This window comes from Colobus angolensis, unplaced genomic scaffold, assembly GCF_000951035.1.
Source record: "Colobus angolensis palliatus isolate OR3802 unplaced genomic scaffold, Cang.pa_1.0 Scaffold450, whole genome shotgun sequence".
NCBI lineage: Eukaryota > Metazoa > Chordata > Mammalia > Primates > Cercopithecidae > Colobus > Colobus angolensis.
This window is the reverse complement of record NW_012117933.1, coordinates 578,967-603,841: the sequence shown is the minus strand read 5'-3', so window position 1 is coordinate 603,841 and position 24,875 is coordinate 578,967. Positions and strand designations below refer to the sequence as shown.

The following is a 24,875-nucleotide window of genomic DNA, read 5'->3' as shown; positions in this document are numbered from 1 at the left end:
TTTTTTTTTTTTTTTTTTTAAGATGGGGTCTTGCTGTGTCATCCAGGCTGGAGTGTAGTAGCATGAACACAGTTCACTACAGCCTCTACCTCCTGGGCTCAAGTGATCCTCCCACTTCAGCCTCCTGAGTAGCTGGGACTATGGACACATGCTACCACACCAGCTAATTAAAAAATTTTTTTTGTACAGATGGGGTCTCATTGTGTTGCCCAGGCTAGTCTTGAACTCCTGGTCTCAAACGATCCACCTGCCTTGGCCTCCCAGAGTGCTGGCATTACAGGTGTGAGCCACCATGCTTGGCCTCTAAACTGTTAATGACTGCCTTGTTTAGATGTGTCAGAGAAATATAACAGTTCATTCAGCTAGTTTTAAGTTTTGAACCAGTGCTTGTGGTTACTTTTATGTAGATCCTGGCCCACTGTCTGTTTTTATAAAGTTTTATTGAAACACTACGCCCATTCATTTGCATAACATCAATGACTGCATTTGAGCTACAATGATGGAGTTGAATAGTTGTGCAAGTAGTTTATGGCCCACAAAGCTTAAAATATGTACCATGTAGCCCTTTACAGAAAAAAGTTGGCTGACCTCTGATGTAGATAAATACCACTGGGAAAGGGGGGGTGAAGAATGAGATAGTTTTGATTTATAACTAAGGCTAGCCTCTGGCTCTGATTTTGGGGCTTTATATGTTAATGCTGGGGGAGAAAGGAATGGTAAGGAAAGGGAATAGGGTAAAAAGGAACACAGCAGCAGCTGATTCTTGACTCATTTTGATTTGCCAAATATTTTATATCATTTGATTAGGTTGTTTAGAAAAACATCTAACATCAGACTCATTTTCAGGAAACTAAAACTGAGGCTCAAGTTCTGCAGACACTGAATGCTGGAGTTGGACCTGAATCCCAAATCAGAATGCAATCCAGGACCTTCCATCTTGCACATATCCTAAGTGAGCACACACACGGTCCCTTTCCTCACTTTCCTGTCTTCTTAACTCCCTATTTTTCCTCTGTGCAGCAAATATATTTTCTTTCTAGTCCCAGTTTTAAAAGTAAACGATGCCTTGCTTCCAGTCTTCAGTATTCTTTAATGAGTGCTAATACTAGTTAGTTAGATAGTTGATGTTATTATCCCACAAATAGTGGAATATCAGTTTTTCAGTTGGTTTACAATTGTGGTGGTATGTTCCTCCCAAACTCTTCCCCTTCCTCCACATGGGGCAAGCGGGTGTGTAAACTGAGATGATGGAACAGTATATAGCAAACTATTCCATAAAGAAATAAAACTCAAGGCTTTGGTCTCACAGGTACATTCTTTCATTTGTATAGCACTTCATAGTTTGGAAAGTGCTTTCAAATATATTCTCTGGTTTAATCTACACTTGCCTTGAAGCAGATGCTGTTGGTGCCACACCAATATCTGTCAGTACTTATATTCTCTTGCAGGCATGTGGCTTTCTACTGGAAACACTCACAACTCTCTGTGTGAGGGTGCCCTCTGGTTGGAGCATTCTTGGCCCACCAGGTGGGCTAGAATGCTGGGGAGTCATTTTCCCAGGGACAGCTGTAAAACAGTGATGGACAGGAGTTGTTGGATAGATATCTCCATTTCCTTGCCTTTAGAAAGGACCACTAAGTGCTGGAATTGAATGTGAGCTAAAGTCACATTGGAATTCAGGCTTTCCCTGTCCTGTCGAGGGTCCAAGTGAGATCAAGTTTCCCCAGTGGTGCCCTTCCTTGCTTTCATGCCAGGCCAGGAGCACCAAGGAATCAGCACCCTCCTGGGAGCAGTCTTCAATCAATGCCAGATGGGAGTTGGTATATATATGACCCAGCCTCCTTATTCCTTCAGTAGGATAATTCTGAGCCATGTGTTCTACACTGGCTTCTGGAGGTCCCCAGTGGGATTGAGCTCCAGTTGCCCACAGTGGAAACTTGCCTGATAACGTACCCTTTATTGCCTCCTCTCTCCCCACCTCACTTCTGCACACCCCCAGCCACCATTTCCTGGGATCATCTTCCACATAAACCACTTGCACATAAATTCTTATCTTGGGGTCTATTTCTGGGGAACCCAGCCTAAGACAGCACCTAAGAGATGAATATTGCTCTTATTCCAATTTTACATATGAAAGCAAGGAGGCACTGCAAATCCAAGTGACCTGTCCAAGGCAAACAACCAGTGGAAGAGTTGCAGTACACATCTGAATCTTCTGGTTGGGACTGAGCTTTCTAGGACAACTTACTCAAGGACTATTGAAATTACAGGGTCATATGGTCATGTGCAAAATTTTAACCTTTCTGTGTTTCATTAGGAATCATGGAATAGAAAATAAACTAAGAAATCTGGTGGTTTGGGGATCCAAAGAGGAGTCAACGGATTCCTTCATGTCACTTATCAAGGGTAGGCAGAGTTGGGCAGAACTTGTGAGAATGTAGCTTACCCCCTGTACAATGAAACATTTTCTTTCTAACCAGGAAAATAGGCAATAAGTTGTCTACTGCAGAGAAATAAAAACAGAATACTTAGGAGAAATATGGAAGAAAACAAAATGCCTGTAGGAGCTGGGTCATGGGTTACTAGGCTTTGAAGAGTGTTAGTAGAAGCTTCTCAGATATAATTCGGGGGACTGCATTAGAGAGGTACATTTTTTGCAGCGGAGATGGTCCTATAAATGAAAGGGATAGGACTGGGCAATGTACTCACAGGGTAAACACAAAAGGGAATCAATTAGCACAAGGTTATGCTAATCTTTTACTTATCACATGTATAGTGCAATTCACATGTATAGTGGTAAGTAAAAGGAAGTTTGAAAAGGAAAAGGTTATGCTAATGTTTTACTTACCATATGTATAGTGGTAAGTGAAAGAAAGTTAGTAAAGGAAAGAGATGATCAAGGCATTCATACTTATACCAAGTGAAAGGTATAAATATATAAACGGGCTTTTCCCTGAGGTCTGTGTAACTTGTCATGAGTGGTGAATGTTCTAAATAAACCAAGAGGAATTAGGGATCATGCCCAAGAAACTCCAGATTATGAGGCTTTGGTGGAATGATTGCAAAAATGGTCCTGATTTTTATCCCTCTCTGTATCCACACTCTTTGTATGACTTCACAGCTCCTTCCACAACCTTGAAGTCTACATTGGCCTTGTGACTTGGCTTGGCCAATAGAATATGGCGGAAGTGATGTTGTACCATTTCTGGGCCTAGACCTCAAAATATCTTGTGTGCTGTTGCTCTCTTTCTTGAAACCCCGCTGTTGCCTCATGAGAAAAAGCTTGAACTAGTCTGCTGGAGGATGAGAGACCACATAGAGCAGAGCTGAGTGAGTCCAATCCTCCCAGCTGAGGCCTCGGGCATGTGACAAAGCACGGCCAAGATCAGCAAAATCACGAAGCGGGCCCACAACTGACTGTATGTGGACACATGGGTGAACCCACCCAGCCTAGCTCAGAGCAGCAGAACCATCCAGCCAACCCATAGACTCATACGCAAAACCAAATATTTATTGTTGTGGGCCACTGAGGGCTTGTGGTTGTTTGTTACACAGCATTATTATGGCAATAGGTAACTGATATAGGTACTTTGGGCCAAATTTAGTACATGAGGACTTTCAGGTTGTGGGTCCTCAGGCAGCAGAGTTGAAGAAAATATGTAAGTTTCTCCTATCTCCATATATACAGTCTGCTTCAACCATTCACTCTCAGCATCAGGTGGGAGTGGTGGGGAGAAGAGAATAGCCTTACTATATTTCAATCATTAGTACCAATCACACAAGGACCTACTATTTTAATAGTGGCACTGTGTGTGTGATGCAATGATTTTTCCCTTGGGGGTTTATGAATGAAGCGGGGATTCATAAACAATCATTTCACTGTATGAAGAAATGAAAATGACATGGATAATGTGAAGGAGCATACACTTGGGAGAAAGAATTATTTACCTTTATGTTCCAGTTTGGAAGTTAGTGCTTTCCTTTGGACCAGAACCAGACCAAATTCACCTGCTTCATTCACCTTAGGGACTAATAAAGAACACTTGGTCAGTTAAGAAAAAAACCTTAAAGCCCACATGCTCAAAGGTATGAATCAAATGACCAAAAAAGAAGGTTAGATCATGTATTCTAATTACAGAATATATTAGAGCAATGTTTCCCTAACATTTCCAAATAATTCACATTGGATCCAGTTTCCTCATCTAGAACATCTTTTCCAGACATATCCTTGGGTGAAGTAGGCATCTACACTCTTGATACATCCCTTCTTACTAGGTTTTGGAAATATGTTTTTTTTTTTTCTTTTCTTGAGATTTTTCACTCTCTATTAAGACAGAGAATGTCACTGGATGCTAGTTCTTGGATGGGTGGGCCTGTGTCAACTTTTCCTTTGGTTAAATCCATCTGGCATTTGTATATATGACCACCAGTCACAGAGCCAAGACTAGACAAGGCAAAATACAGAGGAAGCAACAAATGCCCAGTCAGAATGAATGGGAAAGTCTCAGTGTGGAGATGCAGGGTGGGTTAATATGGAAACCCTCCTGGGGGGACTGAGCCTTATGGTGGGTTTTGCACAGCAATCAGTGAAAAGGGAGTTATGGCAGTTCTCTAGTTCACATAGAAAACTGAAGCTCCACTATAAAATTTGTCCTATATTGTCCTCCTACATTTGTCGATTTTGGCTTTTAAAATCATAACCACACAACTGTGAGGTTCCATTTTCTTAGACTAGGCCTGTAAAAGTGCCTTCAAGAAGTAAAAAGGTAGAGCTTAGCTGATCCATGTGGTGAACCTCTCTTTGATTTGGGGGCATGCCTCATGGAGAGCTGGGCAGCCAAACCACTGCCCTTGCAGGACAAGCAGGCTTCCTTGGCTGGAAGCTAGAAGAGGAGGTCTGTGTCAAATAGGAAACCCCCCAGGTAGGGGAACAGGACCTCCCCTCTTTGGTTCCTAGAGCAGCAGGTTTGATTGGGTATCTGCAGAAGGTGTTCGTTTCTAGACTTTACAGAGAATGTTGCTTCTCAGGACCCAACCCATTTTACTTAAGCTGTGAAACCGGCTTTTTGTCTTCTTTCATTTGCCAGGATAAATTGCAATTCATTGTTTTTTTGTTTTTTGTTTTTTGAGGCGGAGTCTCGCTCTGTCGCCGGGACTGGAGTGCAGTGGCTGGATCTCAGCTCACTGCAAGCTCCGCCTCCCGGGTTCACGCCATTCTCCTGCTTCAGCCTCCGGAGTAGCTGGGACTACAGGCGCCCGCCACCTCGCCCGGCTAGTTTTTGTATTTTTAGTAGAGACGGGGTTTCACCGTGTTAGCCAGGATGGTCTCGATCTCCTGACCTCGTGATCCGCCCGTCTCGGCCTCCCAAAGTGCTGGGATTACAGGCTTGAGCCACCGCGCCCGGCCTGCAATTCATTGTTCATAAAACATATAAAATAAAAATAACACTCACAAAACACATCTCCTCGCAGGCTTCGCTCCTCTATGTCATTCTTCAGGGCTTTCTCTTCTCTTTTCTCCTCCTCAAGCCCCTCTTTCATTTTCTCTTCATTCCCTTTTTTATCTCCATGAGAGTTTCTGCCTCTGGAAACACTCTCTTCATAGTTGAAGGGTTGCAAGTTCATCTTAGGGGTAGGAGTACTGGTGGGTTCTGGGGTAACATTTTTAATTTTTACCTTCCTTTTCATGCTGTTTTTGTGAGCAAGCAACTTCTTGATTCTGTCTTTGATGGTACCAGGTGCTCTGAGGACTTCCTTCACAGAATTTTCAGGGATAGCTAAAACAAATAAGAGGCAAGATATTCCAAATTGGCAGATAATTAAATTACTCACAAAAATGGAGCATTTAAAAAGTGCTGAAGTGTAGTAAGTGAATGCTTCCAGAATGAAACCACATGAGGCTCTACCATTTGATAAATTAGGAATAACTATATTTGTATCTGTTTTAAGCAGTTCCAGTGTTATGGTAGTTATCTTAATTACCTTTTGTTGCTTTTGTTTTGCTTCAGAGACCACTTTAGTGAAACACCTACTACTACCCAGTTGGGCTATAGATCCCAAAGACATGGATTTGCCAGGGTCGTCTAATATTTCTGCTTTCATTGTCGTATTCTTCAAAGCCGGTATTGTACTGATAGCCCTATGGATTTGTCCAAATTTGATGTTCAAAAATTACAGCTACAGCATTAGGTTGAACCATATAAATTGCTAATAATGGACCATTTGTGACCTACAGAAATGGTGACTTATGGTGCAAAATACACATACCCAATTTTCTTTCTACCTTTGAATTTTTTTCACCTCAGTCAACCATTACCTAAAGCTAAAGGATTTTATTTATTAAATATTTCAGAGAGGCTTCTATACTTACTATTTTTCATTCATTTTCTATTTCTCACCGCAAAAGTAAATTACTTTAACAATGTACCTGTCGATCAATTCTTCTTATCCCTCAGTGGACTAATGACCCTTGGAAGAAAAACGTTGGTGTCAAAGAACTCAAGAGGTACAAAAAAGTTCATTTAGTCCAGGACTCTTGTCTTGTTGATGAGGCAACTGGGTGTTAAGTGACTTGCCCAAAGTCACTCATCATGCTAGGGACAGAGCTAAGATTTGGGAGTAGAGCATATGAATGACTTTTTTTTCTTTCCTTTTTTTTTTTTTGAGACAGAGTTTCACTCTTGTTGCCCAGGCTGGAGTGCAGTGGCATGATCTTGGCTCACTGCAGTCTCCCCTTCCTGGGTTCAAGCGATTATCCTGCCACAGCCTCCTGAGTAGCTGGGATTACAGGTGCATGCCACCACACCCAGCGAATTTTTGTATTTTTAGTAGAGACGGGATTTCGCCATGTTGGCCAGGCTGGTCTTGAACCCCTGACCTCAAGTGATCCACCTGCTGATCCACAAGTTACACAGACCTCAGGGAAAAGCCCGTTTATATATTTATACCTTTCACTTGGTATAAGTATGAATGCCTTGATCATCTTTTTCCAGTCCTATTTCTATGATAGATTTATTCCTGCTTGAAGATTAAGGTTACTTTTCTCTAGACTGTTTCAAATTCCTTGAGATCTATAATTCAAAGATATATGTCTCCTTTTCTAACTTTCTTTCACTTACCACTATACATATGGTAAGTAAAACATTAGCATAACCTTTTCCTTTTCAAACTTCCTTTTACTTACCACTATACATGTGAATTGCACTATACATGTGGTAAGTAAAAGATTAGCATAACCTTGTGCTAATTGATTCTCCTTCTCAGGGATATACTCATGATAATTCAGAATATCCAACTGATGTAAAGAAGTAATTAAGTTTTTAAAAATTAAAAACACTGATATTTAAAATCAAATATATTGTCTCACTATAAAATATCTAGGCATGTACTAGTCAAAGACTAAGCAAAAAAGGGTCTAATAACACCTCAATCAATTCACTTAATTCTATTATTTGGACATAGTTTAGAGAGAAATGAAACAATGGGGTAGACATTAATTTTGATGCCTAAAAAGAGTACTATAAAAAATTGGAGTGGGATTTTATTAGAATATTTTTCTTGACAATGTTTTAACCTCTTCTCCTGCTTTGCTCCTTCTTCATCATTTGGCTGATTCAATCTATGTCAAAGTAGTAGAAAAATAAAGAAGGAGAAGTCCACAATATTTGGGGTAACCAAAAGGGGAAAAGTGCTTTGAAAATATGTATGCTCTTAATTAATACATTGCTTTTACTTTGGAATCAAAAGAGCAAGATTTTTCTTTTCAATGAAATATTCTAGTTATTTCTCATTGTGACAGCCTGACTATGGGTACAAAACCAACATGTACTAATACAAGTAATGCATCATTACTCATTTTCCTGACCTTCAGATAGCTTGTTTCAGCTACTTTGCCAGAGGTTGCATGTTAAGTTATGACTGTAATGTGTAATCATATATAGACCTTCCTCTGGAGGCCCCACTGTAATTCTGTCCATGGTCGACTGCATCTTTCCCCGGTACCTGGCAAGAAAAATTAACAGGAAACCCCTATTCCCTGCAAATTTCCTTTTTGCAATCAGTAACATAAAACTAAAGACCTTTAATAAATAATGAGGAAAGAGTTTCAACTCACACCAGGCAAACCTAAACATCTGCTTTCAGTTTCTGCTTTGAAGTTTCAAATGTTCCTATTGAAAAGAAACAACAACTAAAACATCATAATCTTGATAGTGTTGACAATTTCATTCTCTTAGTATGTAAAGAGAAAGCTGGGCAAGGATAAAAATGCACTTTAATGATATGCATATGCATAAGTAGATTTGGATTTATCTAGGTATCACTGTTTCAAATTTGACATTATGATGGTTTTCTCTTAAAGATTTATTGATTATTGCCTCATCTTTTTGAGAATATAAAAATGTGGGAGGGGCCAGGCATGGTGGCTCATGCCTGTAATCCCAGCACTTCGGGAAGCCAAGGCAGGCAGATCAGTTGAGGTCAGGAGTTTGAGACCAGCCTGGCCAACATACACAGTGAAACACAGTCTCTACCAAAAATACAAAAATTAGCTAGGAGTGGTGGCAGGTGCCTGTAATCCCAGCTACTCAGGAGGCTGAGGCAAGAGAATTGCTTGATCCCAGGAGGCAGAGGTTGCAGTGAGCCGAGATCACACTACTACTCTCCAGCCTGGGCAACAGAGTGAGACTCCATATCAAAAAAAAAAAAGAAAAAAAAAAGAAGAGGGAGTTGCAGTAGGAGTGTCTTTGGCGCACATTTGGGGAACTCAGATATAAAACTTAGGAATTTCAAAGTCTTCAGGTTCACAGGCCAGTTTTTTGTAAAGTTGACAATTTCTCTTGGGAGGGATTTGAGATGTCTCCCAACACCCATGTTGTCAAACACTTCTACCAACCTGAAAACCCTAATTTTAATTTCATATCTTTGGAATAAAACTTTATAGAAGATCACTCTTAGGTGGGAATATCTTACCCAGGAGGAATATGACTTTGACATTCATTCAACTGTGCTTAGTTCATTAGATGATCTATCATCTAGGAGGAGAAAAGTTCTACTAATCTGAGCTTTGGACACAGTCCTGGAAGAAGAAGCTTAATCACAGATGAGAAATGTATTCCAGCATGGGACCCAGAAAACAGGAAGGGGCTACGATGGAACAAAAGATGAGCCAAGAGAGTTTGCTGCGGAGGACAAACTCTGAGTTCTCCATCACAGAGGATCAACCAATTTGGTCATGAACACACCTGTCCTGTGTTTAAGCAGATAATCCTGAAGCCCAGTTTCCTAAGTTTGACTCCTAGCTCCCACATCTTCCAGCCATATGTCCTCAAGTGAATAATTAACTTCTCTTTGCCTCAGTCTCTCCATTTATAAAATTGGGATAAGAACAGGTTTTTTTGGGAGGTTTAAATGGGTGAACACACATCGATTACTAAGATTAGTGCTTGGCACACACTCAACATGTGTGCTATTTTTAGCATTCATCACCCGAATGTCTAAAATCTTTTCCAGAGTTAGAAAAATTCCCAGGCCATACGTCCAAATTTCTAATGTTTACAATTGAAGAAAAAAATGGGGATGGCCTGCTTGTACCAAAGCCCATATTCTTGACTACACACTATACAAACTGAATTAAGCCATAAGCATATTTTTAGTGACTAAAGAAGCTGCTTTTCAATAGAAATGATTGTTGAATTTTGGTAAGGAGTGCTTTGTCACTATTACTCCTACTCCTAGCACATGCTTATTGAGCATTTCATATATTCTGGACTGGTGCTGAGCCCTTTAGATGGACATTTACTTATTCTGTATGAATAAATTTAATCATCAAAACAATATTAAGGGCTGGATACTATCATTCATATTTTACAGGTGTGGAAACTGAGGCACTGAAAGATTAAATAATTTGTTCTTGGTCCACAGGTAGTAGGCTAGCAAGTCAGGAATCAAGCTAAGGTAATATGATTCCAGAAGCTGTGCTCCTGGTAAGCCAATGGCAGTTTCCTTTCCTAAGCTGACTGTTACTCCCCAAATTGGGTATCATCTGGGTTTTGATTTTCTTAGAATGAGGTGTAACTGCTGTCAAATCAAGACCAAATTATCTGGCAGTATATTATTAATACTTATATTAGAACAGTGCAACATATACACATCTACATTTAGGGTGCTTCTTCCTTTAGGTATAGAGAGGGAGTTAGGATAATCTAACTCTTTTTCCATATTGCAATGTAGAGTCTGAACTTTTCAAAACAACTTAATAAAACTTGCTACATCAATGCTATATATATATATATATATATATATACACACACACACACACACACACATACACACACACATATATATTTATGGAGATGGAGTCTCGCTCTGTTGCCCAGGCTGGAGTGCAGTGGTGCGATCTCAGCTTACTGCCATCTCTGCTTCCTGGCTTCAAGCAATTCTCCTACCTCAACCTCCCAAGTAGCTAGGACTACAGGCACACACCACCATGCCTGGCTAATTTTTTGTATTTTAGTAGAGACGGGGTTTTACCGTGTTGCCCAGGCTGGTCTCGAACCCCTGAGCTCAGGCAATCCACCTGCCTCGGCCTCCCAAAGTGCTAGGGCTACAGGCATGAGCCACAGTGCCCGGCCTATGCCCTATATTATATAAGAGCAATTTATGTGCATACGAATGTATTTTGTAATATAACATTTTATAATGTTTTATAATGCTGAATGCTAACTAGATGTAATTTTCTCATTTTTGTTTTTATGACTCTTATATGTACATAAGAGTGGATTTTGGGGCATCCTTCTTTAAGCAATGAGTGTCAAGACCTTGTTAAGATGAATTTTCAATAGTAGCATGGCTGTTTATTTTATGGAGAATTAAAGCAAAATGAAAAGGGTTGGACAAGTAATATGGTGAATGACCCAAAGATAGTTTTCTCCTTTAAATAAACATTCTAGTGAAAGACTAAAGAAATAATTTAGCTGCAGAATGGATAACAAAATGCATAATTTTCAGATATTGAATAGAACAGTGTGATAAATTTGAGGTTTCAAAGAATAAAGACAAATTTCTTTTACCCCAACATAAATTTGGATGGTCCAAGAAAAACAGACATTTTCTTGACACAAGAAATGTTTGTGTTGATGTGGGATTTACAATTTCAAAGCACTGAGTTACAATATAGAAAACACAGGCTGCAAACAACTACCTAATTGCATGCTTAAAGATGTTGCCTTCATTTTAACATTAACAATACACTGCAGTTTCAAGGGGATCAAATGACAAGGAAGAAAGATGGTTCCAGGTTTACTCTGGGCCTTCGATTTTTACACCTAGGGGTAGGAGAGTGGGTATGTGGGGGTGAGTTGCCCACTTACTGAAACAGATGCTTTCCTGAGGTATCTTTTTTTGTATGCACAGCATTTTCACATTTACCTTTGTGAAATTTCAGAGTGGGTGGCCCTTAACAAACAGCTGATTGAAATGATACTAATAACAATAACAATCACAGCTAACTTTAATGAGCATCTACTATGTGGTCCCGCTAAACTAAACTCTCTCTATATCACCTCATTTAAACCTCACACTGAACCTCTGCGAGACATATTTGTGTTAGTGTGGGTTCCTCCAAGCAGAGCCTGAGACAAGGATTTGGGTGCAGATGACTTATTTGGAAGGTGATTCCAGCAGGCAGAAACTGGGGAGCGGAGACAGTGAGACAGGAAGAGAGAAAAGCCAAAAGATGGTGCTTAGATGGACAGGTAATCGCTGTGGGTAAGTGGGGCTCAGTCCTGCTGGGGACATCTAGGAGCCAATGTAGAACACACCTCGGAACTGCTCCACCCCGTGAAGTGGAAGCTGGAGTATTTATCTGGAGACTCCTGTCAGAGAGAGAGCACTGCTAGAGATACGCATGCAACTGTCTACCCTGCCTCACTAGGATTAGGGAGCTCCAAGGGACTGTGGACTAGCCCATTACAAGAACCCACCACAGTACTACCAAAAACCCCATTTTGAATAGGAGGAAACTGAGCTTAGAGAGGTTAAGAAATTTGCTAAAGGTCACAGCCAGCATGGGGCAGAGCTAAGATTTAAATTCAGGCCTTCCCAACCTGGAATGTACATGTTCAAATTTGGTGGCATAAAGGAGCTTTGAACACGGGTCCCTTGGGCACTCATCCAATATGGAAAGCTGATTTATTCAGTCTCCTCTCTGGGGGCCTCCCAAGGTTATGGTGTCCTTCCCCCCAACCTACCTACGCACAGCCCTGCCCGGGCAGCCAATTTCTCTCTCTCTGAATCAAGTTTCAGAAGGACATCATTGGATACTTCCATCTAGAGGGATAGAAACCATGGCATCCAGTTGCTGGACACTAAGTGGTCATTTATTACCATCTCCAGCCCAATGCAGGAATCTGTCTCAGAGCCCCCAGACTGCAAGCCAGGGGCAGTGGAATGTCCCTACTCCATGGGGTTCCCTGCTCCACTCTTAAATACCTAGCAGCCATTTTTAAGAGAGAATGTAACCTCCACCCACTGGACTTAGTTTGCTTGGGAAAGCCACTTTTACTTCATATTTCTTAAAACATTTACAGGCCCAATTTATTCTTTTCCATACTATATTTCCCAGACTAAATGCTGCCCTGTTCTTTCGGCAGTCCTTCACAGAATTTGATTTCCAGACTCATTTTCTTTGGTTATATTCTTTTATACATACTCTTGTCCAGTGGTGCTCAACACTAGCCCACTGGGGTACTGTGAACCTTTTAGGGGTGTGGCGCTAAATGTCTAGCATGGTACATACAGTTTATTTTTGTATGACTGAGTGGACACTGTTACAGTCATTTGCATCATTGGGAGCATTGGTCAGATGGGGGTATGGAATGTGATGTAAGTCAGGGTACACCTTGCAGCCATATTTATTGAACATTCAGGAACTCTGCTAAGGGGTATATAACAGAGTTGAATCAGGGCAGTCAACAAGTCTAGTCACACTATGAGCCAGTGCTAAAAGGGTCATGACCAGAGGGATAAACCTGCATGACTTTATTTATTTATTTATTTATTTTAATTTTTTGAGACAGAGTCTTACTCTGTTGCCCAGGCTGGAGTGCAGTGGTACAATCTCAGCTCACTGCAAACTCTGCCTCCCAAGTTCAAGCAATTCTTGTGCCTCAGCCTCCCGAGTAATTGAGATTAAAGATGTGCACCACCATGCCTGGCTAATTTTTTTGTATTTTTAGTAGGGACAGGGTTTTATGATGTTGGCCAGGCTGGTCTTGAACTCCTGACCTTAGGTGATCTGCCCCCCTGGGCCTCCCAAAGTGCTAGGATTACAAGTGTGAGCCACCACACCCAGCCGAACCTGGATGATTGTTTACTAGGGAAGTGACTGCGCTGTAATCATAGCTGCCTTGCCTTGGAAGACATTCCTGGTATTCACCAAGATTTCTAGTTTTCTTCTCTTTTGGGCACACAGCAAGTTTATTATTATTTTTGTCCCTTGAAGTTAGATACTTCCAATTTGAATAAACTAACAGCTGGTGCATGATTGCCCATGCTTCTTTCTCTGCTGTGACAAACCCTAAGGCCTTGAATTGAGACCATGGTACCATAAAATGATGGGGCCTCTATCAGTCTGTGTCCTTAAGTGACTGTATTGAGAAGAAACCCCCGAAAAATTCTCTTTGGACATATTACTTGAGTGAGAAATAAACTTTTATTGTTGTTGTAGTTATTAATAGCAGTAACATTTTATTGTTAGATGTCTGGTTTATAAATTTAAAGTTTTAACAAAAAGTATTAAATATTTCATCAGCAAGAACAATGAAACTCTCTGCTATATACATTAAAACAAGTGGATCCAGCCTTGAGGATGACAGATAAAGTGATCATACTTTAATGAAGATCAGCTTCATCATACTTTGTTTTGGCTGTGCATTCTGGAAAATGTCCAGATTCACTTGGTTAAAAAACCTTTGTGGGTTTAAGCCACTGTTATTTTAGGTTTGCTTGCTACTGCACCATAACTCAGTCTATCCTGATAGATACATTTGCTCAGTGTCTTTTGTCCTTAAATCTTTTGTTCAGTATTTGAAGTATGTCATGGCCAGAAAGATATTAAGTACCCTTGCTGTTCTTTAAGTTTAGTGCCTACAACTTCAGTGAGTATTGGAGATGTGGTCCAATTAGCAAAGAAGAAAAGGCTGAGGCAGAGAGTTAAACACTGCACATATACACAGAGTGAGGGTAAGGGAGAGGGAGAGGGAGAGAAAGACAAAGAAAGGAGAGAAATAGAGGGAGGAAGGAGATATGGGGAGAATGCTTCATTGGGAATAGCTAAGACACCATGACCAAATGCTGCTTACCAGAACACCGAAGTCCATTGCCTTTATATCCCTGCTTGCATTTACACTTGAAGGACCCTTGGGTATTGAAGCAATTGGCATGGTGGCTGCACGTATGGCTATCCATTGTACATTCGTTTATGTCTAAAAAAGAACATTCCAGTGAACAACTCTGTGATACAGGGCTTGCTGAAAGACTCTCCCTTACACTTGAACAACTGTAGGGTCAAGCACTAAATGCCCCTGACAAACCAAGCATTGCCTGAGAACTGAGAGGTGTTCAGAACTGCAGGCTCATTGGCCAGCAGCCCTGGCTTTGTTTGCTGCCTGGTATGTAGGGAGTGTTTGCTGCTTCCCTCCCCCACAGCAATTTCATCTCCTGCTTATCAATGCTATCGAAATGTGTAAGATGTTTACGTTTTTCTCTTAACTTTTTCATCTAACTTAGAACTAAATAACAATATCAGAAAATCAATTCTATATTCGGAAGGTCTTGAAATTCCTAACAAACAAAGGCAAGATCAACTAGGAACCATTGACATCATCTAACTTATAGGCACAGGCATTTTGTTCTAAGACTGCCAGGAGAAAGGGTCAGGCTGGTCTGAGCTTGTCTGCTGGGTTTAGAGGAGGAAAATTTACCAAATTCCACCCAAGTGAGAGGTTCATTTGCCGTATTCTCCACCCCATTTTCTATCTATGTATTTGTAGACATATATGTACAAAATAACCTGTTGGTTTTAATTTAGCCACAAAGCTAAGCTAAGACGCTAATCTTAATCACCATTAAAGTCTCAAAGATTTGTTTCCTTTTGAAGCTTTCCATGTGAATTCCACCCTGTTCTGTGGAACCTCCCCTTAGGTATTAGTAAACAGGATTAAACTCTGTAACACAGCATCATAGGATTACAGGGCTGGTTTGGTCTACAGGAGGGCATGGGGTCCAAGTCCATGGGAAATATGGATTATATGATCCTCTCTAGGATGGACTTTGTGTTTGAAATTTGAGGGAAGAGCTGTGGAAGCTTCACAAGATGGTTCAAAGAAACCCAGCAATTGAGTGTTGCCCCAATATGATTACACAATATGTGTCCTGGGAAGGCCTGAGTATAGCGTTGAAATCAATCCTATTTTTTTCTCAACTATTAGCCTTCCATGTCATGCATATACCTTTGTTACACGTGTTATGGGTAGAGAAATCCACAGGGAGCCCGAATTTCCCTTCACTATAGGGCAGGCCCCATCCTACATTATATAAAGGGCAATGGGAATGCATCTAAGGACTCCCCAAATACCCCACCTCACTTGTTCACGGAGGCTTGAAATCCATTCACTAAGGAATAAAATATTTCACGTAGATTAGGGCAATAGCTAACTGGTACCAGAATCTTATCAGAGAGTGATTTTGGTAACTGTGGAAAAGGAACATCGTATTTGGAGCTTGAACTATGAAAGGGCTGAAAGAGGGGAAAGGAAAAAGCATAGGCCTTCATGTCTCTCATACACTTCTCTAAAGCCACCCCTGATGGAGACTGTTATAAACAGATCACTGAGATCAAGATTAGATAGACCTTGTTATTCTTCCTTTTACCAAATATAAATACTGCTTTATTGTTCCCATTTTTAGATGTGTAACTGGAGATAGAACAAAAAATATAAACAAAACAAAAAGCCAAATTAAAAAGAGTCCCACCAGAATCATCTCAAGATAATTGTTTCCACAAGAGAGCTGTATTCCTTACTTTAAATCTTTACTGATCTAGCTTTATAATTGATGTCATTGGAATTCCCTAAATGCCAGACACCTAAAAAAATAACCTTTCCTTATTGTTAAGCTGGTCAGCACAGTAGATTGTTCAACTAATAGATTGAATTGACATCAAAATATCTGCAGAGAAGGCTCAAAGGTTTGGTGGGGACAGGAAAAAAAGGAAAAGGTGCCATCGAATCTTACCCATACAGTCATATCGGCCACTGATATATTGCAGTTCAAAACCAATGTCACATTTGCAGTAGTAGCTTCCAAATGTGTTCACACATCTTCGATTGTAGGGACAGATGGCTTTACCAGAGGCACATTCATCAATATCTAGGGTGTAAAACCAGAAGGTGTCAGTGATAGTAAGAAAAGTAGCTGCATGCACGCGCACACACACACACACACACACACACACACACACACACACACACACACCATGCACCATGCATGCACATGCGCAGTTTCTTTACCTGGGAAACTGATTATAGTATACTGGTGCCAACATCATATTCTCTGGCAAGTGCTCTAGATCCCCCAGGCACACACACAGCTCTTCACTTTATGTATTTATATTACTTTATACCTTTTTAAGAGGCATTATCTTTCCATAATGTCATTACTTACATTCACATCTTCTGTTAGGCCCTGACTGTTCTCAGGCAGGGAGCATGTGTCTGGCACTTGGTATCTATACATTACATGTGTGCTGAGTGAATATTTTCCCCAACTGAGTGAATATTGTATATTGTATAACATATACAATTTTTGAAACTACAGTCAGATAGCTACACTTTCAGTAAACCAAACACACAGACTTTCACAATTTGCATTTTACAAAATAACTATTTCATGAGTAAGACTGTCCAAGGCCCCTGCAATATTGACTCACAGAAATGTGACAGTGAAGGCATGCACTTATGCGTAAATTGTGGGTCAGGTGTAATTATGTAATGATGTAATTTTAGCCAACAATAGGTGTATTGTTCCTTTTCTACCATTGAGAGTCAGGTTACAGAGGGGCTGACAGCTATGCTGACCAATCCACTAAGACTCAGGCTTGGTTTAACTTTCAGATGTCAAATCAAATAGATGTTAGGTTGTTCTTCTGAACCTGGCTTAAACAGGCAAGTTGGTGTTATCTTACTATTCCCTTGCAGTCTTTTTTTTTTTTTGAGACGAGGCCTGGTCTGTCACCATGCTGGAGTGTAGTGGAACAATCATGGCTCACTACAGCTTCAAACTCCCCAGGCTCAAGTGATCCTCCCACTTGGCCTCCTGAGTAGCTGGGACTACAAAGCATATGCCACCATGCCTGGCTATTTTTTATTTATTTTTTGTAGAAACAGGATCTGCCTATGTTGCTCAGGCTGGTCTCAAACTCCTGAGTTCAAGCGATCCTCCCACCTCAGCCTCCGGCATAGCTGGAACTACAGGTGCACATCACCATGCTCAGCTATTTTTAACAAACATTTTTTTAATAGAGATGGGGTCTTGCTATATTGCCCAGGCTGGCCTCTTGCATTTTCCAAATAATAAATAAGTGTTGGGTTGAACAAAATTATTTCTGGCGATCATTTTCATGCACATCATCTTTCCCTTCCAATAAAAATGACAACCAACAACTCAAAGAGATGGGTGGAAATTTGGATTCAGTTTCATCAAGAATTAGCCTTGTCATATAAATCTTATTATACTAAAAAGTAGTAAATCCTGTGAACCTAATTAAATCTTTGATTATTCTCAAAGAGTAGAGAGAAAATTTTAATTTATATGTATATTTTTAAAAAGCGTTTAACTAATTTAGGATCCATTTGGCTGAGCTTTCTAAATGCAGTTTTTTTTACATTATGTATAGTTAGGATAAATAAACATCTAGCACCTTGACTGAAAAGGATTTCTATAGCAGTGAAGAAGATTATGAAATCATACTGATATGTGCTTCTTTAAATCACAGAAGATTAAGAATTCTTTCAACATTCTGATTTGGTTTGATATCCCTCATTAATGCTAAGTGCTCACTTATTCTAAATATTATGTATGTTAGGTGCAATGTAATTAAGTGTTATGAGTATATACAATTTGATGGCAATTTTATGGTTGAACATAATTCAAATCCACAAAGGAACCAAAGCACAAACTGAAAAAAGTGTTGCTTCAGTTACTGAGAGTACCCTGTGGGTGCTCCATCCACAGCTCCTCAGCATTCAAGTTTCCATACCTGCCAAAGGCTGTTTGCTGCACCTACGACATTGTGCTTTGCTCCCGACCCAGGCCAGGCTGGGAGTGCTGGGGGGTCATGTCCCAGAGCAGCCTCCCATCAATGAAGGACAGAAGTCGGTGGATGAATATCCAGCACCCCTGCCCCAGAGGGAAAATTCAGGGGCAGCTTCCATCTGCCTCCCAGAGGTGCCCCCAGCTCATTTAACCTTCTCACCAGATTCACCCAGCATTGGTACTTTCCTTTCCCTGGGTTACTTCCCTACTCCTCAACCAGTGTTTCCTGGGATCACCTCCCAGATCAACTAGTTGCTCAGGGTCAGCTTCTGTGGAACCCAAAACTAAGACACCAAATAAGACAAAGGAGAGCAAGAGAGGAAAGTTCTAAGCCAATGGATTTGACTAAATTCAAAGTTATAAACAAATAATTTTTATGTTCCCTTAATTAATATTATGAACTTAATCTGCTCATTTTCTCCAGTTAAATTAATTATACTTAGTTCATATAACTCAGAGCAAGTTTTAAAGACAACATGAAATTGATTACATGTTAATGTAAATGATATAGAAGGTATATACTATTTTGAATAATGTTGTACCTAAAAAATAAGTAAATGTAGTTTTTCCAGAAAATATTAGCTAGAACCCAGAATAAAGCTCAATGGTCCTTAGGATCTTACTCATTAAATGACAATATATAAGTAGTGGAATTTATATTGGATGGTAATTTAAATAAAATGTACATAGTAAATATACTAAAATTATCTTCATCCCTTTTCTACTATGGCATTAAGGCAATACAAAATAATAGAAAAATGGGTTTTTAGCATCCCAAAGTATATCTAGAGCATATGTGGCTAAAAGTATCTCAGAAACGGATATAAGTCTGTACTTTTAGAAGTTTGCAATGTCTAGTCAACAAGCTGATTGTGATGAATTAAAAAAGATTCAGTAAAGGGGCAGTCAAGGGAAGAGAAGGTGGAGTAGAGGTGATTCCTGCTGTTGTACCTAGACAGACTCTTCCATTTGGGGCCAGGAGGAGTCCTGAGGATGGACACAGGCACTGTGGCCCTTCTTCTGTGTCTTCACAGCCGTACTGACAGTTTGTCATGGCACATGTCCTAGAGTCTGAAAAAGTAGACAAGGATTAGCCTTTCTCTCTTAAGATGATAAAAAGAGCTTACTAAGAAACTATCACCAAATTCTGGGCCATTGAATGGAACATGTTGCATGGCATTATAGGACAAGTTTCATTGTCTGAGTCCCAAATGGAGAGCCAAAAGGAATCAGTAGGGGTGGCATCTTGGTGACCCTGGGGCTGAATCCTACTCATGGTCTGCTTTCTTGGCCACTTCACTGAATTTGATTGTCTTTAGGCAGGGCATGCACCCCTCAGACTGTATCACTTCCTCCACTTGTGTGTGCTCTAGCTACTCTTTTATGTCACCTGGCTGGCCTCAATAGGTTGAAATGCAACTGCTGATGGAGATTATCAACCGAGTAATCAGGGTAAAAGAATCTACTCTGGAGATCTCTCTATTGGGGGAACCAGCCCCCAATATTTTAACATAGGTTCTTTCTGTTTTCCCTAAGTGTTGGTCGGTCTGAGAAATAAAGAGAAAGAGTACAAAGACAGGAATTTTACATCTGGGCCTCCAGGGGTAACATTACATATCAGTAGGTCTGTGATGTTCCCTGAGCTGCAAAACCAGCAAGTTTTTATTAGAGATTTTAAAAAGGGAGGGGGTGTATGAACAGGGAGTAGGTCACAAAGATCACATGCTTCAAAGGGCAATAAAAGTCACAAGGCAAAGGCAAAATTAGAATTACTGATAAGGGTCTATGTCCCGTGGTGCTGATGAGGGTCTATGTCCCTGTGCACATACTGTCTTGATAAACATCTTAACAGGAAACAGGGTTCAAGAGCAGAGAACTAGTCTGACCAAAATTTACCAGGCTGGAATTTCTCAATCCTGCTAAGCCTGAGGGTACTGCAGGAGACCAGGGCATATTTCAGTCCTTATCTCAACAGCATAAGACAGATACTCCCAGAGTGGCCATTTATAGACCTCCCCCCAGGAATGCATTTCTTCCCCAGGGTATTCCTTGCTGGGAAAAGAATTCAGCAATATCTCTCCTACTCACATGTCCATTTATGGGCTCCCTGCAAGAGGAAAAATATGGCTCTATTCTGCCCAACCCTGCAGGCAGTCAGACCTTATGGTTATCTTCCCTCGTTCCCAGAAAATTGCTGTTATTCTGTTCTTTTTTAAGGTGCACTGATTTCATATTGTTCAAACACACATGTTTTACAATCAATTTGTACAACAGTGATCCTGAGGTGATGTACATTTTCAGCTTATGAAGATAACGGGATTAAGAGATTAAAGTAAAGACAGGTATAAGAAATTATAAAAGCGTTAATTTTGGGAACTGATAAACGTCCATGAAATCTTCACAATTCATGTTCCTCTGCCATGGCTCCAGCTGGTCCCTCTGTTTGGGGTCCCTGATTTCCCACAACATCTTTCCATACATATCTAGCCTCAGTGAGAGTCACTTAAGTCACAAGACTTTGTCTTTTAGGTCACTGAACTAAAATGTGTGGCAGATATAACTGATCAGTTATCTGAAGACTATTCTGGACTCTTTTCTCTTGCCATTCCCAGCACTGAGGCTTCTCCCAGCTTTCCTTTGGCAAGGAGTGGCCATATGATGCAGTGTGGTCAAAGAGATATAAAAATAAGTCCACTGGAGGAAGTGAGGCTTCTGGAAAAGATATTACACATGATAAAAAGAGACAGACATAAAAGAGGCATTGGTTCAGTGGCATCACCCATACCCACTTAGTTTTGTCTATTTGCCATGTGTGTGTGATGTCCAGAGCTAGGGCAGCCATATTGTAACTATGAGGCCACAAGCATGAGAGTAAAATCAATACTCTGAGGATGACAGAGACTGACTCCTTCTTGAACTGCTCTGGAACTGCTTTCCTTCAGCTTTTCAAGTAAACGAGACAATTTACTTGGCTTTTTTGTCACTTGTTGCTAAATATAACTTATCTCACACAAATGCATTTTGATAGCAGCGGCCCAGTATGTGTGGATTAGAAATGCAGGGGGCTAAGAAACTCATATGGTTTTAGCCCAATGTCCACAACAGAGGGGCATGGTGAATGTACTCCCTCCCTCCATTCCCCTCCATAACATGCCAATCACCCAGCTGGACAAAAGAGACCCAAGGGGTCAGGTGGAATCCAATCAGCATCCAGGAGAGAGGTCTAGGGCTATCTGGACACTTTGACCTATAAACAGGGAGGCACAGGTAACCCCTAGATATACAGAAAGAGACCCAATGTATTGTAACAAACATCTACCTATGATTATATTACTCCTTTATTCTTTCATCTTTTCTCTTTAGTTGTCTTCTTTTAAAATTAATCTTCAAAATTAACCTAATTCTATCTTTCCTTTTGAGGAAAGATATCTTTTTTGGCACTGACTGGGTTTTCATGGAATGTTTCAGAAACATCCATTAGCATACATCTTTTTTGAAATTTTAAGTGATTACTATAAAAGCCTGGATAGTGGTTCCCTTTAGGGAGGGGTGGGAGGAGGAGGTTCTGGTAGAGTTCTGCTTGGTGGTGGTTACAAGTGTGCTTGACTTACAAGAATTCATTAAACTAAGCATTTGTTTCCTGTGAGTTTCTGTTTAATTTATAATAATAAGGATTTTTTAAAAAGACCCTTCCAATGCCCACTTTCAAATGCTTGCTTGCTAGCAGAAGATCTAAGTGACTGGTGGGGTTGGGACACTTTGCCAAGGAGGAGCCCATGCACTAGGCAAGATTTTATAATCTTGGGAAAACCCAGGATGGGCTGGGGAGTCCGCGCAACTCCGCAACCACAGGAAGCTGGCTCTGGGTTTGTTGGGGACTGCAAGGCAGAGGAAAGAAAGATGGAGAGAGAAAAGGGGAGAAGGGAAGGCACACAGGGAGGGTGGGTTTCCTTTTCAGCTGGAACATAAAACCTGAAGAGCCTTCCCTCTCAATAAACGAATGGGTATAGACTCTTACTCTCCCACAGGACATGGGTTTTTCTTTATCACAGAAGGGCTTTTCTTTTCAGGAATGTGAGTAAGTCGGAATGTATTTCCAGCAAGTGTCACTAATCTTTGGGAGTGGGGCAAGGGGCGTGAGAAAGTTAACTGGTGGGAAGAATTGATGTTCCGAGAAGGAATTTAAATGTATCACCTCCCTAAAACAATCTGCTTATTTTGTTCAACGTGTTTATTTTCATGAGGAAACTCAACAGGGCTCTGCATATATATAGATGCAGATATAGATATACAATTTATTTTCCCCCTAGTTTGCCTTTTTATTTATAAAGTAAGCGTCCAGAATAGGCAAATCCCTAGAGAAGGAAGGCAGATTTGTAGTTGCCAGGGACTGGAGGAGGGGGAGTGGGGATTGACTGGGTCTGGTTTCCTTTTGGAGTGATGAAGATCTTCTGGAACTCGATAGGGGTGATGGTTATACAACATTGTGAATGTACTAAAAGCTACTGAATTGTTCACTTGAAATTTAAAATAATGTGAATTTCATGTTATTTTACCTTTTTTTTTTTTTTTTTTTTGAGACAGAGTTTTGCTCTCTCACCCAGGCTGGAATGCAGTGGTGCAATCTTGGCTCACTGCAACCTCCACCTCCCCGGTTCAAGCAATTCGCATGCCTCAGCTTCCCAAGGAGCTGAGATTACAGGTGTACTACCATGCCCGGCTAAGTTTTGTATTTTTCTTTAATAGAGACGGGGTTTCTTCATGTTGACCAGGCTGGTCTCAAACTCCTGACCTCAGGTGATCCACCCGCCTCAGCCTCCCAAAGTGCTGGGATTACAGGTGTGAGCCACCATGCCCAGCCAGCACTTACTTTTTTAAAAAAAAATTACGGAAGCTGGGCATGGTGGCTCACGCCTGTAATCCCACGACTTTGAGAGGCCGAAGTGGGTGGATCACCTGAGGTCAAGAGTTTGAGACCAGCCTGGCCAAGATGAAGAAACCCCATCTCTACTAAAAATACAAAAATTAGCTAGGCGTGGTGGCATGTGCCTGTAGTCCCAGCTACTCAGGAGGCTGAGGCAGGAGAATCGCTTGAACTCAGGAGGCAGAAGTTACAGTGAGCTGAGATCGCACCACTGCACTCCAGCCTGGGTGACAGAGCGAGACTCTGTCTTGAAAAAAAAAAAGAAGAAGAAGGAGGAGGAAGAGGAGGAGGAGGAGGAGAAGGAGAAGAAGAAGAAAATAGGAAGGAAGGAAGGAAGGAAGGGAGGAAGGAAGGAAGGAAGGAAGGAAGGAAGAACGGAAGGACAGATGGAAGGGCCCCAAAACATTTTAGCTGGGGGCAATATTAGAGATTTTTTTAAAAAAATCACTGAAATCAGCTTTTCCCCAAGCATCAAATGGCAAAAGTCAAGACTTAAACATTGACTGAGCTCAGCCTGGCAGTTGAAACTTACTCACACACGTGGCATCTGGCATAAGCATGTGGCCACTGAGGCAAAAGCACTTGTAGCTTCCATGTGTATTCACACATCTGTGTTGGCATGGCCGGGGTTTCATTCCACACTCATTCACGTCTGCAGGGACATTTAGAAAACAGGGAAAGGTGAACTGAATCAGGAAACTTCCAGATGGGGAATATTAGACCCTAGTCTTGGAAAGGACAACTGGGTTAGCTTCCCTGAACACTACCACTTACCCACCTCCTCTCTGACCATCAAATTCTATTTTAAAGGATTGGTAACAATGTGTAGCAGATGGAATAACTATACACCACTGGAAGGAATGTAAATTGGTACAACACTTTGGAAAACTGCTTGGCAGAATCTACTAAAGCTATATTTAGACATACTCATGACCTGGAAATTCCAGTCCTGGGAATATACCCAACAGAAATGTGGATTTTTGCCCACCAAAAACACCCTACATACTAAAATGATCATAATAGCATGATGCTAGATAGCCCCAAACTAGAAGTAATCCAAACACCTCCCAACAGAAGAATAGATAAATGACTTGTATATTTACACAATGGAATAATATACAGAAATGAAACTGAACAAATGACAACTACGAGCAACAATGGATGAATCTCACAAACATGATATTGAGTGGAAGAAGCTGGATATAAATGTACATACTGTATGAGTCCATTTATATACAGTTAAAAAAACAAGCACAGCTAATCTGTGATATAAGAGGTCAAGATATGGTTCTCTCACTGGCAGTGGAAGTGACTGGAAGGTGTGTGAGGGAGTCTTCTGAGGGGCCAAGTTTCTGGCTTTTGATCTAGATACTAGTGACATGGGCATTTAGAACAAGTCATTGAGCCATACATATTTTATGTATGCACAATTCTATGTGTATACTACTTGAACAAAAAGTTAGAAATAGATAATTTATATATTTCTGCCTTTCACGCTATCCCAAGCAGCCGCTGACATAGGCTGACAGCACAGCCTCCTGTCAATTATTATTTCGGGTGGCCCCTGCACTGGCCAAAT

The 24,875-nt window shown here is 40.8% G+C and overlaps 1 protein-coding gene across 3 annotated transcripts in view; it reads right to left on the bottom strand.

Moving 5' to 3' along the window:
* Positions 1 to 24,875, bottom strand: part of EGFL6 (EGF-like-domain, multiple 6) — a 66,014-nt gene that overhangs the window by 10,289 nt on the left and 30,850 nt on the right. For 2 of the 3 annotated variants that reach the window (XM_011957827.1, XM_011957828.1), the window contains exons 4-9: positions 23,829 to 23,948; positions 19,324 to 19,443; positions 16,294 to 16,428; positions 14,361 to 14,483; positions 5,454 to 5,777; positions 3,949 to 4,029 (exon numbers count right to left, since the gene is read on the bottom strand). In XM_011957827.1, the coding sequence (XP_011813217.1) occupies positions 3,949 to 4,029; positions 5,454 to 5,777; positions 14,361 to 14,483; positions 16,294 to 16,428; positions 19,324 to 19,443; positions 23,829 to 23,948 (903 nt within the window). The remainder of the gene's footprint in view (positions 1 to 3,948; positions 4,030 to 5,453; positions 5,778 to 14,360; positions 14,484 to 16,293; positions 16,429 to 19,323; positions 19,444 to 23,828; positions 23,949 to 24,875) is intronic. The other variant, XM_011957829.1, reaches the window with a different exon arrangement.